The sequence below is a fragment of the Cimex lectularius genome, unplaced genomic scaffold, assembly GCF_000648675.2.
Source record: "Cimex lectularius strain Harlan isolate CLEC.00 unplaced genomic scaffold, Clec_2.1 scaffold235, whole genome shotgun sequence".
In the NCBI taxonomy this organism is placed as follows: domain Eukaryota; kingdom Metazoa; phylum Arthropoda; class Insecta; order Hemiptera; family Cimicidae; genus Cimex; species Cimex lectularius.
In genome coordinates this window covers 328,484-342,886 of record NW_019392839.1, presented here as the reverse complement: position 1 = coordinate 342,886, position 14,403 = coordinate 328,484, and the positions used below count along the sequence as shown (strand labels likewise).

Genomic DNA, 14,403 nt, shown 5'->3' with positions numbered 1-14,403 from the left:
CTACATTTTTACTTTTAACATCACATCAAAATTAGTGAATGCATCCAAAATTTCCAAAATCAGGGAAACAACAACCTGATGATTCCTTGGGTAGTATTACACAAGGAAATTTGGTGCAACCCACCAGACAGGGGTGATTCTGCAAGACCATATATAAGCCCTAAATCTATTTTTAGGATAACAAAAGCAAACATAGAACACTTCATCTCAGAATGGATAAAAAAAAGGAGAAGTGGTTAAACTCTAGTGGTGCTAGACAAAGAAAGCTTATGTTAAAACAACCCTCACCAAGACTGGCAAACTACTGCTGCAATTGGAGATGGTTAAATTCAGAGGAGTGATAGGACTATATAACAGTCACTGGCCACTACTCCAAAATATAACTTCACCAAGTACAGGACTCATACCAGAAAGGAAGAGTGGGCCAAAGGAAGACCTCTGAAGGCCAATTCGTACCGGTATATCGACGTCTCAAAAACATATAGAGGCATGAGTGCTGGAGTCCTCGGATGAATAGAAGAACTGACTTTAAACTTAGGTAAACTAAAGTTTTCCAGGCTAAACTCATAGAGATTGATCACTGTGCCAGAGAAATAAAAAGGCTAGGAACCCATTCCAGAAAGTTAGTCATTTTCTCTGACAGTCAGTGGCACTTAAGGCCTTATGTGATGTAAAGGTGCGTATGAAATTTATGGAATTACTCAAGTCAATAACACCAATGATCGATTTCAGGCATGGGAAAGTGGATATATTGGCCAACAAAAGAAGCCAATATGAATTCTCTAGGCCCCGAACCCTATTGCCTATATCTCCCTCCCCTGAAAAAAATCCAAAAATGGATCCTTAATGAGTCCAAACCTGGTGGAGCAACACACCAGGCATGAGATGAGGCAAGCGAAAAAAATTATAGGAGGGTCATTTGCATGACTTACAAAGGAATTACGACTGGAAGGTAACTGCAACAGAACCAGGATTCTGGTTTCCTGACAGGGCACTACCACCTATCAGGGCACATTTATAGGGTAGGAGTACAGACAGAAGAAACACTGTGCAGAAGGCCTTATGGCCACCTGTTTCATCCATATTTCTATTGCTACAGTTAGAAAGGCTAAACTCAGAGGAGTGATATAATTACTGGTCACTGGCATGCATATGGATATATTCAATAATGACCACATTTGTAGGTTATGAAATGAGGAGGAAGACACTAACCCATGTCATCTTCAAATGTGAGCAACTGCTCAATGGAGACAAAGAAAACCCAGGGAAAGTAATAGTATGAACAGTCACCTTGTACTTGTTAAGAGAACGATCAAATCAAATGAATTGAACTAAGGAACTAGGAAAAATACAATAAGCCAGAAGGCTGCAGTGCTCGGGTGACATAAAATCCCACATTTTAGATTTCCATCATCATCAACATATAACAGCATATAAGCCTAGCAGCCTTTTTCAAAATGTCACAAATGAATTAACCAGTAGTTTTTTGTTTTTGTTTCACACTGTTTCAGCCTCTTTTTAACATGGAAGTGCTCTTAGGTTTAAATTGGGCGAATGAAGTGTTTTTGTTGTGCAGCATTGTACACCAATTATTCCTCAACACCTCTGGTGTGATGTTTAGGATAGTTATCTTGTCGAAAAATAAAATTCAATCCTAAGAATAACGGGGTCACAGATTTTTTTTTGTTAGAATATCAATAACACGTTCCATTATCTTTAAGTTGCCTATTGCAGTTGCAGCCATAGAACCCTCCTCCTCTGTTAAATGTGGGCAGCATTTGGCGCAGGTGTAAGTAAATAAATAAATTTAAAAAAATATCAACAGACATCCTCAATTAATATCTTTTTAGAGTTGTACGCTGTAAACTAAAATTTTATACACCAACATTTTGTTCTTAACTTTTAAACTGGGATTGTTTGATTGTAATCAATTTTAACTTTCTTACACATTTGTTAAAGCAGTGAATAATTTTACAATTTGAAAACAAATGATTTTTGTTATTTTTTATTATCACAAAGAATTTAAACAACTGTAAGCAAATTATGTATACAATGGACTAGTATTAATTTAAATTTAGTAATATAATTTAAAAGTATTCAATTAAAACATTTTCATAATATTTTAGGTGCATAAATGATAGTCTTATGCAAAATGTTTATAAATAAATGTACACATTCCTCAATTTGTCTAGGTTTTCTTGTCATAACAATTTTCGTATTTGTTTGCTACAAAGAAAATATTTATTTTACAAAATTGCTATCTAATTGTAAAGACACAAGTGGAATTTGATAATTTTAGATGAACTTGTCATGTTCAATAATAATAATAAAAAAGATATTAAAGTCGTAATCGATAAAATAATTGATAGTAAATTATATAATAACAATCAGCAAACACAACTAAATTTAAATGGAAAAACTCAATTAACAAACATCAATTTTCAAATGGAATGAAATATAAAAATTAACAACCAAAAAGAAATATATGTACACTAAAAAAAAAAAAAAAAAAAAAAAAAATCAAATCTGTATTTAATAAAATGATTTTAAAAGTTTTTTGCATTTCCTGGCGACTGTTCTTCTCTATTGTAAATATCCATTATTGCTTCTATAACCTGCCAAATATCATCTTTTTTTGCATGTTGATAAAAAACCTGGGAAAATTCGAACATTCGCCAAATTAGTAGATATCCATTTTCCATGATATGTATTTAACATTATTTTATCAGTCGAAACTTACAGTGAACCAACAAAAGTCATCCGTTTCGGGGATGCAGGGCACATCTACACCATAGCATTGCATGGCTAAATGAATACACCCCAGGGCTATATTCTGAGGAGCGAATTCCAAAACCAAAGGGTCATGATGAAAATCCTGCAAAATCAAAAGATTTTAATTTTTAATTATTGTAATAAATATGAAATAAAAGGTTTATATGAGAATCACAAGGTATTTCATTTTTTCAAAAGATTTAGATTAGAGAAGGAGTTTGCTTTTTAATGACTTGTGCACCATGACCAGCATTGGTCTGTTGTGCATTTGAGCATCTCCATTTTTTACCACAATTTAGCATTGTTGCCTAGAACTCCTCATTAAGCTTAAGGTTTTTTTACCAGATCTCAAAGCTTTTTCAAGGACTCCTGTTTGTATCCTTCAGACCTGGAGATTTTCCTCTACATAAGTCTTTGCAACAACAGAGGACATGTTTTGGTGTCTTTTCTTCCTGGTAAAATCTGCAGACTTGTTTCTGCCACTCGGAGTCTACATGCCTCTGAAGTTTGCAGTTATTTTCTGTAACGGTCCTTCGATGAACTTCTTACATGTCTCTATTTTAGATTTACATTCTCATTGAACAGAGAATTTTTAATCCATTGTCAGATGGATCCACGTTTTTGGCAGTTTGGTATGCCACAAAAGGGTCCAGGAACAAAATGTGTCTCATCGTACTTTGTCTTCATTGCCCCTATGCCCTGTGAGACGGTAACCAGACAAGGGTAATTTTGTTGTTTTCCCCAATGTCTGACAGGCCCCTAAAGCAAATCCCAACGAGACTGGACTTGACCACCGATGCGGGAATTGCCCTCACTGCCACCTGGCTGTCCGAGTAGATGACTGTTCTTCTGCTAACAATACCTAGCATTTTAATCTCCTTGACACAGTGTTCAATAGACACAGTCTCCACTTGAAAGAAAATGGCATATTTCCCTAGGCTGAACTGAAACCTGGTCCTTGGCTGATTCAACATATATTATTTTACATACATATAACATAACATATTAGCTGTTTGTTCATAATTAATAATATATATATATAAAAAGAACAAAATTCTTCACTATACAAAAATAGTTGTAATATCATGGACTTTCATTGACCGTTCTTTCGAGATTAATGGAGATCGGTTAGGAGTGAGGTGGAGAAGAAAATCAAAACAATTCACTTTATATCTTGACATAAGTACATAAGTAAAATAGTTCTTGTCAGGAGCAGACTGTGGTAGCTGAATGGTTAAGGCGTCAGACTCTTGGCTAGCTGATCTCATGGTTCCACCCCCACTGTCACTTCTAGACTATGCTCTGATGCATAAGTGGAGCAGTGGCCACAATGAAAGTTACAAACACTCTGGATTAAGGTATGATTTTGAAGAAAAAAGGAAATTCAGTTGTTACTGCCAAGCTTTTGACCTATTTTAAGGTCATCATCAGGACCTATATTATTTTCACATTATTTAAAATATTTTGTGCAATTGATTTAACAATCAATAAAACTATATAGAATGTACAAAACAATCTTAAATATGTCTATAGATTGACATATTTAAGTTTTTTACATATCAATCTGTAGTAATTTTCAATCTGTTGTAATTTTCAATCTGTAGTAATTTCAATCTGTAGACATATGTAAGATTGTTTTGTACGTTCTATATAGTTACATTGATTTATAAATCAATTGTACAAATATGTTTTTCATAATGTGAAATTAATATGGGCCCTGATAATGACCTTAAAATAGGCTGAAAGCTTGGCAGTAACAAATGGGTTTGTTTTTTTTCTAAGACCATACCTTGACCCAGAAAGTTCGTGAGTGAAAAAGTGGTCGATACTTCTAACACCGAAAGTAATGAAAGTTGGCAGGCACTCATAAATGGAAGGTCCAGGGAGGGATCGGATTTCAGTGACCCTGAATTCGGTTCAGACCCCCTTTAAAAATGAGTTCTTCCATGAAAGAACACCAACACCGGCACAAGGAGTTCAATAAGCTGTAAAGCTGCAGTGCCCGGGGAAACTCCTCCAGTATATAGTATTGGGAAAAAAAAAAAAAAAAAAAAAAAAAAAAAAAAAAAAAAAAAAAAAAAAAAAAAAAGAGGATGGCTTAACATCCATAACATACTATTATCAATCAAAAAGCCATGAGTTCTGCCCCGGGATTCAAACCCAGTACTGCAAGCGTGGCAAATACAAGTCAAACCCTAACCACTCAGCCACACAGTTGCCATATAAGTTAAGTAAAGTTAAGTTGTTTTTAAGTTAACATCAGTTAATTGCTAGGTGTTTTGCCTCTGGAAAAGAGTTACTGTAGACTAGTAACATCGGGATATCTCCACCTCACTCCTGACAGATCCCCATCAAACTCCATACAATTATAAACTATTGGTGGCATACCAACTAACCTCAACAAACTTCCATTGATAAATTTATAACTTTTAAATAAAAACCTTGCTTGACTTTAAACAAGCTTAAAAATAATTTATTATTGAAGTTTCTCATTCATACAACACTTAACATACATAAACTACTTTCAATAGCAGGATTTCTCAAGAATTATCTTTCCTCCCTGCTCTCCAGCACATACGTTGTGCATGCACACACATGAGCAAATACAACACTCCCATGCTAGTGTTTTTATATGACTTACTTGTAAAAATGCAAATGATGATTGGCACAGAGGAACTGTCTCCCAGATTTCTTTTGTTAACCATGTTTTTAAAGTTGATAAGTAATGGAGGAGATACTAAAAAAAAAATAAAATAAAATAAATAATAATTAAAACCCCTTCATAATTTATTTGAACAACCTTATATAAGTTATAGTAAATCAAATTTCATGCAGAAAAAATTAAAGTAATCCTAGTTTGCTGAAAATCTAAACAGGTTTTGATTTAATAAAATTATTTTTTGTTTAACTGAAACTACCTGTATTAAGAATTTAAAAAAATGTTTTTTTTTATTAAATTTAAAAAATTTTTTAAAAATTTTATTTGTAAACTGTACATGTTACAAATTTGATCACAATTTTTTTTTTTCTCACAGTCACTAAAACTAAGGACAGCGCTGCACCTGGAGGATACCATGAGAAATCGGCCAATGTTGACATTCAGTGTGAAGGATTAAAGGAAAGGAGGTCTCGAGGCCAACGTCAATTAAGGCGAGTGGCGGGTTCTTGGGATGGGAATGTGCAAAAAAAGCTCAAGCAGTAGAATTAGGATGGATCGAGAGGTTGGTGTGAAATTTTTGGAATCAGGAAGGATCAGTTTGTTGACAAAAGGTATATTGAGCTCGTTGTGAATAGTGAGATTAGTGACATAGTAAGGAACTTTGACGATTTGTCTGACAACTTTTGATTGAAAGGATTGGATGCACTGGATGCTAGGTGGCATGGCAAAACCCCACAGTTGGTCGCAGTAGTCTTGTATAAGATTAGTTTAGTTTTGATGATCTAGCATTCATAGTTGTCCAAGTGTTCTGTTAAGTTGTTGTCTCTTAAGATTCCATGTCAGTCTGCTAAGTATAGTCCCTAAGTATTTGACTTGAATGAATCGTGGAGGGTAATCTCTTTGTTGAGGATGAATAGTGGAGGGTAATACTGTTTTTTCAATGTGAACGTATACTGAGTCCATCACATTTTGCACTAGTGTTCGATAAGCTCAAAGTGTTTTGATGTTGGAGGTAGGATTGAACAAAACTGCAGTATTGTATGTGTAGGTGGTGATTATGGCATTGGGTTGTGTAGATGTCAGTAATGTTACAGTGTTTTTAAACGTTAATTTAATTTATTTGAATTAATTATTTAATTTATTTAGTAAAGATAAATACAGTTTTGATTGTTCAATATTAAGGGTTTTTTAAACAAAACTGCACCACTGAATGACAGTATGTGTGAAGAAATAAACATTGTATTTCAGTAATAATAAAAGTACGATCATTGTATAAAGAATGACATTCTACATGCTTACCTTATGAGTGCTGGGAGTGCTTATTCTAAACTGGAGAGTCCTCATGATAAGCAACTCTGCCTGAACTATAGCATCCCTTCTCATAAAATACTCTTCTCGGAAATCTAACGGAGAAGATCCTCTGTGGAGGGTTTGGTGAGCAACGTTTATTACATCTCGCAATTTGTACTTTTCATCTTTCAATTTTCCGGCAATGTACAACGACGTGGCAGCAATCAACTGAAAAAAACAACAACAAGCGATTCATCGTATGTTTTACTTACCCATTAATTGTTTACAGTTGTAGAAGTCTTTTGGATTTAAAGAATCTATAATTAAGTTCTATAAGTTGAATTATAAAAATTAAAAAATTTTTTTTCCATAAAATGTAATTAGAATGATAGTAAAATAGATGAATTATAAACATACATATTTATCATAACCAGTATCAAATTCTTTAAAAAATCGGTGAGATATTACAGATGCTGTAGCTATAGTTATTGGATTGGCCTTAAGTTTGTACCCTAAAACAAAATCAAATCAAATTAACTCAATTAACATCAAAATGCTTTGTTTAAGATAAAACCTGATTCTTACCACATTCAAAAAGAAACCGCATTGTATAATATATTGCGTTATGAGTTTTGTATTCAATTCGGCGTGACTTTTTCTTGTGATCATCACTGTCTGTTTTTGTGACTTCAATAAGAGCTTTCATGCTATCTCCAGCCTACAGATGAAAATATAAAGGTTTTTACACAGTCATTTTTATTATACTAAATTGTGTGGTATTTTTTGAGGATTGCGAGGGGACGAAAATTTTTCAGTCATACAGTTCCGGCCTCAAAAAATATATCTCACAATCAAATACTTACTAAAAATTGGTACTTTTTGAGAAAATGAAAAGTGAAGTTGTGCTAACTTTACAACACTAATGTTTTATTGCTGATTACATGCTATAACTAACATTATAAAATTATTAAAAAAAAAATATATAAGTGCTTTAAGTATGTTTCTTATAATGGTATTAAAAAAAGTGTGAATATACAATATTCAATTGAATTAGAGAAAAATGTTAATAAAATAATATATAAATAAACATTTACATAAAAACTTTCTTAAGGATAATAACCTGGGGATTGTTAGCTGACTGGTTAGTGTGATAGGTTCTTGGTTCATAGACGCTGCAGTCATGGGTTTGCTTCCCACCGTTGCCCCTAGGATTTTTTTCATGCAACCCTTTTCCCTCAGAAAAAATATACATACTCATATATCTTACGACATATACTCTGGCTAATGTGTAAAGATCACGAGGCCATAAAAAATTAAAGAGATGAATTTGACCATACAAGTTTAAAATTGTTATTTTTAGTAATTGAGGAAGTTGAATATCAAAGATGATTTTAGTTCCAATTGGCTTCATTGATATTTAACCTTTGATGATATTGTTCCACCAAAACATTACCCCGAAATTCACCAAATGATGTAAAGAGAGAGACAATTGAAGTCATTATTTATTCATTCAAATATTGTATATTTAAGTTTTAAAAAAAATTAATTTCTCTCATACAGGAGAATGCTAATTAAAAACCTATGGGCTCTGCTGGGATTCGAACCCAGAACTGCTAGAGTGGCAAATATGAGCCTGACGCCCTAACCACTTGGCCTCATATTTTCTATTTAAGTATTCTATTTGTTATTACAATCAATGCAGGCTGGAATTTCAATTTTCACCCTCCCTTGCAGTAAACTTTTCCAAAAATAATTTACTTATGCATTATGACTTGCCTAAAGGTCAGCCGTCTGGCTCGTCAGAGCACTTCTGCTTCCCCCAAGTTGTCGTACTGAACACGTTTACCAGACCTAATTATATTAAAACATTTTTTGTAAGATAGATTCCTAGAAGTCAGAGAGTCAGAGGTGGAACTTCCTAGGCACTGCAGCCTGTACCACGTTTGTTTTGGGGGGCTTGGTGTTCTTCCACTGAACAAACCTGGTTTGGAAGGGGATCGGGCATGAATTCTTGGTCGCTGAGATTCCAACCTTTTCAGGACCTTACATTGATTTTTTTTTTTAATTTTTTAAATCATCTTTTTTTAGATGTAAATTGTATCAAATTGGTCATGTGTCGTGAATTAAATTTATTATTCAGAACTCATTCCATAATCATATTCAATAAANTTTTTCTTCAAATTGGCCTTATCCCTGATTTTTAAATACAGCTAAAAAAAGTTTAAATTATTTTATGATCATTGTCTCACCTGGTATGACCAAGATTGACAACTATTCATTTCCATCATATTCATATCCATATTATGGGAATCCATGAACTACTGTGAAGAAAATCACACCTGAAAAGGAAAGTACATTCTTCAAACCATGTCTAAAGTGATTGTAAGATTAGAGCAATTTGAGAAATTTAAGAAACAGATATTTGTACCATCGAGAGCTGTTAAATAGAAACATCGGCGGAAAAAAGTCACCCTCCACTGGGTTTAAAATACATAATAATCAAGTGCTCTTAAAAGATAAAAAACCCGATTTCTCAGTGGATTCCATCAAGACAACCGAAGATATCAACACATATCCTTTCTGAATGTAAATCATTAGCACGGTTATGGTACAGCCATGGTAAGGCAATTCTCTTGCCAAACGTGGTACACGAAGAGGCACCGAGGAAAGTGCTTAGTCTTATAAAAAAAATGCACCCTCCAAGGTATGGTTCTAATTTCTACAAAAGACTTCTTTAAATCATGTTTTTTATTGCATTTCTAGCATCAAAGGGCTGAATCATGGTGGTTAAGTCCGGAGGTTGGGACGTCCCGACCACCTTTTTATTACCCTCTAGGCATATTTATCTGGGTACCCAGACAACAACCACTGTTTTGCTGAGGTGCTTCAGCTCATGGTATATCAACTGAAAACTGGCATACCTGGATATAAGCTCCAAGAACTTAGCTCGGTAAAGTTATGGCAGAGTAGTCAACTTGGCTAACACAGTAAGATCGTTCTAGACAAGTGGAGGACCCAGGGCGGAGTCAGCCGGTTACCCAATTTTTCAAGGTATTGATACCAGAAGGGGAAGAATGTGCCAAAGGAGCACCGCTAAAGACAAGCTCCTATGTACACTGACGGCTTCAAAACTGACAAGGATAAAGACTGAATTGTCAGTAAACCTAGGTAAATAAAAGGTATAGAGGGGTATAGAGGCAATGAAAAGGTTGACATGTTGGCCAAAGAGGAGACATGGATTCTCTAGGTCCTGAACCCTACTGAAGCTTAGCATCTTGCCACAAAAGAAGGTATACGTTAAAATGTTTCCTTCATGAGTCCAAAACCTGGTGGAACAATATTACAGGCATGAGGCATGCAAAGAGATTCATAGAAGGGTCATCCGCAAAACTTACAAAAGACTTACTGGAAGGCAACCGCAACCAAACCAGGATTCTGGCTGGACTCCTCACAGGGCACTGCCACTTAAGAAAGTACATGAACTAGATAGGAGTACAAACAGAAGAAACACTGTGCAGATACCAGAAAGAGAAGGAGACTGCAGAACACATTTTATATTTTTGTGAAGGTCTATGTAGGTGCAAGTTCTAGCAACTAGGACAGGAAAAGTCACAAGCAAGATCGTAAACTAAGGAGCTGCTGGCAAGGCTATGGAGAATGATTAACCGGAAGCTGGCCACTGAATTATAAAAAACAGGGGAGCATAATAGATCTACTCAGGTCGAACTCAGAGGAGTGGTAGGACTACTAACCGGTCACTGGCATGTGAGAAAACACCTACACAACATGGGCATATACAACGATGATCCCATCTGCAGATTATGTAATGAGGGGGAGGAAACAACCACTCATATCATCTTCAAATACTAAGTAACAGCTCAATGGAGATTTAACTTAACAGGAATCAAATTGTAGTAGCGACAGTCAATGACCTGATACTTCTAACGAGAAGGATTGAGTCTATTGCACTGAACTAAGGAACTAGGAAGGTACGAACCAGAAGGCTGAAGTCCATGGGAAGCACAAACCCCGCTTCCTAGTATCCATATTACCATTCCATACCATACCAGGTCGAGGTGCAGGCCTTGTGGCCACCTCTTTTATCCCTATCCTTATCCTCTGACATAAAATAATATGTTTCGCATAGGAAAATGTGTGCTTCTGTTTTTGATAATGGCGATAGATGTTTTACTATCTACGTTAATAGTGAATATTTTTAAAGATTTGTTGCGTGCCTCATTTTTTAACCACTGTAATGATTTTAATATTGCCAGTAGTTCGGCTTGATTTGAACAAACACTATCCAGTTTATATTTGATTTTCAAAAATATTAAATCACCTTTGTAAACAACAACATCAAACATCATCACCTTCCTTACTTCTGTGTAAATATTCCAAACTTCGTTTTCCAATCCTGAGCATTGACCATCATTTATATAAAGCTATCTGGCAGGATGCAACTATTGCGAATAATGTACAGCTTCATAAAAAGTGGGATTATGATAATCTACCTTTATTATGTTTAACGTTTCAGATAATTCCTCCAGATGGAAAATAAACAATTACCCAGCTAATATGCATGTGGTTTCATAAGACACTGTTCAAAAGCTTCTTATAATTCTAAGCAATATTAAGCGTTAAACTCTTTGGAAAATTTTAGTGCACTTCTCCATACCCTGTAAACCATAGGGAACCAACACCAGCAGGGTCTGTAAATACTTTTTTGATCCACTGCACATCTAAAAAATCTTCCAGTTTAATGGAACAGGGCACATTTTAAATTGAAATCACCACCAATTGACATACTTTTGCAGTTGATTAAAATGTAAAATCGCAATATAAAATTAATATAAAATCTTGATTAATCATTTTATAAATCGGTAGATTATTTAAAATTTACATTTAGAGCGAATACAAAGATTTAAATTATAAAAAAATATATATCTATTTAATTTTTGTGTATATAAATTTGATTACCTTACAATTTTCCTCTATCTTTCCTTAACTAAAGTGCATTGAGCATTCCTAACAAGGTAAACAAAAGTTTTCTATTTAGTTGGAAGGTGCCGGCAAAACAAATCGACCACGGGCTCTTCTCTGAGGAAGGATTGATTGTATGTTTCAAGGAGAATTGGTGGGAGATGACGTCATTGGCACCAAAATTGGTGCACCGGTTCTAACAATTTTGGTATTATGGTAATATAGTCAGTGCAACGATGATTTTCCTGTGTTTGGTGAATTTTCTTTTAAACCATCATAATTATCATTTTTATTAAGACTCATGAATTTCTGATTTATTTAATTTGGTTTTCATCAAAATAAGTATGTTGTTAATTCCATTATGTTTAGTGGTCTGATTGACCAAATTACTTTTTTCAATTATTATTATTCTTTTTATGTAAGGTCTTGGTTGAAATGAAAATGTTAGCGTCACAAGCGGGATTCGGACCTTTCAGCCAATGGTCGTATGTCGAATCCCGCTTGTGATAAGACCTTACATAAAAAGAATAATTAATTGAAAGTTGCAATTAATATGACAATAAAAATACATGTAGTTTGAAATAAACATAAATATCTGTCCAGTGTCTGGGTTTTCTTTTTGTCTTTGAATATACATATATTATGTTACCAAAGAATAAAGTGAATTACTTGAATTGTGCTTGAGCACAGCAGCGAGTGTCTGCATCCCATGTACTGATTTTTGGAGGAAACAGTATTGTTTTGTTGTGTATAGTACTGATAGTTTTGTGTATGATCGAGACTGAACTGTATTTATTGGCATGAATGTTTAGTGTAAGAGGGCTGATGGTGGAATATTTAGTACATCGACCCTCAATTAGGTTAGTTTTTTTATGTGTAGAGGGTGATGGAGGGATATTACCACCCTAATTGAGTGCGGTATGTAAATAGGAAACAATGTATTTAAGAATGAGTAAAAGTGTGAATGGGTCTGGATCTAGGAACTGCATGCGTTCAGTGCTGATTTGACCTAGCTGTTGATAGCCCCTAGCCCAACCTCGATGGTTGGACGGATAAGACCGAGGTCGATGATTCTCGACGCTTGCCAGTAATTTATTATAAATGACAAAAGTGGAATTGCCAGTGTTCTGCAAGAATTGATAGGCTCAACTCTGTACATGTATATATATTTGTGCATACATGTGTGAATTTGGGCTTATATAAATCCGAAGTGATAAAGTGAAACATATGTATAAATTGATTGTAAAATAATCGCATGAATAATTTTTGATTAACAGCTGGTATAAATTAATTTCAATTGGTTTACCTCCTATTTGCATAATAAATATCAAATTGTGTAACTTAATCCAGTAAGTTCTAAAAGAATAGCAGTATTGTCTGGTGTACCTCAGGGGTTGTTGCTCAGCCCTGTTATTTTCTAAGTATTTAATAATATTTCTCTTTGATTTTATTCAGTTAATTTCTCCTGTTTGCTGATGACTTGATGGTCTATACTACTGCTGAGCTTCTGAAAGAAACACAAGACAAGATATCTATTAAGTATTATATACAGTAAAACAGCCATTTTTTAAAAAAATTGTAACAGGGGACCCAGATAATCGCTGCTGTACTCAAGCTTAATTTTCAGGTAAGGTGGCATTCCTATACGCTCTGTATATGGAGCCAAGGAATTGCACCTCTCAACTAGATGGGACACATTGAGCAAGTGGGCTTTGGCCACATACCGCTTGGTTTGTGTCCATGAGTCAACTCACATGTCCTATTCTTAATCAGTACTGACTCGTCTACAGGTCAGATCCTCTGAGGACCACCTATCGACAGTGCTCTTGATATGCGAGAGGTTCTCAGCCGATCTGGCCCACTGACACCAAATATTTTTAATCATGTTGTTTAATGAATTTTTAGAGTCAGAGGGCCGATCACAGTGGTCTAGAGGTTGGGACATCCAGCTTTAGCTGCCTCTTCACTACCCTCTAAACCTTTGTCCGAGAATGTACACTATTATAACCAAATGTATGACTAAAATTGGTACAGCGTAGGTAATATATTATAATTCTGTAGGAATATCATTAAAGATTTATTTAAGTATAATTCAAAAAAAGAGTATTGTAGTAGTTCTGACCCCTCATCCTTGACACTCATTGGACGTTAAGCCCTCCAGTATGACAGTAATTTCTTTACTTTATTTAAGGGAAATAATAAAAAATACAACTTTTAATAACATTTATTTAAATAAATAAAGCTCAGGAATTGGTTGGTTACTTAATTTGTAAAAAAAAATCTACTTTTATGCAAGGTTTTAAATTTAATTAAATTTTAAATTAATTATCAATTATGATTGATTGATGTATACATACACATATATATATTTGATACATACATATTTATGTATACAAGTACACGGATAGCTTTGTCATTTTTAATTCCTAAAATGACAGTAAATTTTATAAAATGGATATTGTGCACAAACACTCATTTGAATAAATGTATATGGAACAGCTAGTACTTGCTATTATTTCTATAAAAAAACGGAATTTTGATGAGTGTTTATGCCGAAACATTATTTTATATATTAAATAATGCCTTATTATATAAATAATAATTCTCACATATATATTTTAAAAAAGATGAAAACTCCAGAACAAATATCTAGTCAATCATTTTTTTAAATGACAGTAACCAAACAAATCTGCTTCATTACA

The 14,403-nt window shown here is 34.2% G+C and overlaps 1 protein-coding gene across 1 annotated transcript; it reads right to left on the bottom strand.

Annotated features, from left to right (window-relative positions):
* Positions 1 to 1,989: 1,989 nt before the first annotated feature.
* Positions 1,990 to 11,795, bottom strand: LOC106670720 (cyclin-Q-like). The gene is made up of 8 exons (XM_014401288.2): positions 11,699 to 11,795; positions 8,971 to 9,060; positions 7,307 to 7,439; positions 7,139 to 7,233; positions 6,731 to 6,949; positions 5,414 to 5,509; positions 2,741 to 2,875; positions 1,990 to 2,654 (listed from the first exon to the last, which is right to left on the bottom strand). Exons 2-8 carry the CDS (start codon positions 9,034 to 9,036, stop codon positions 2,547 to 2,549), a joined length of 852 nt encoding a protein of 283 aa, XP_014256774.1. The 5' UTR covers positions 9,037 to 9,060; positions 11,699 to 11,795; the 3' UTR covers positions 1,990 to 2,546.
* Positions 11,796 to 14,403: the final 2,608 nt, after the last annotated feature.

Bases quoted from the DNA above. Each gene is read 5' to 3' on its own strand.
- LOC106670720 (XM_014401288.2), bottom strand. From the start codon at position 9,036: ATGGATTCCCATAATATGGATATGAATATGATGGAAATGAATAGTTGT. The intron at 2,876-5,413 runs GTAAGTCATATA...TTGATTTTGCAG, and splicing joins CATCATTTGCATTTTTACAA to GATTTTCATCATGACCCTTT. The intron at 2,655-2,740 runs GTAAGTTTCGAC...GAATTTTCCCAG, and splicing joins ATGACTTTTGTTGGTTCACT to GTTTTTTATCAACATGCAAA.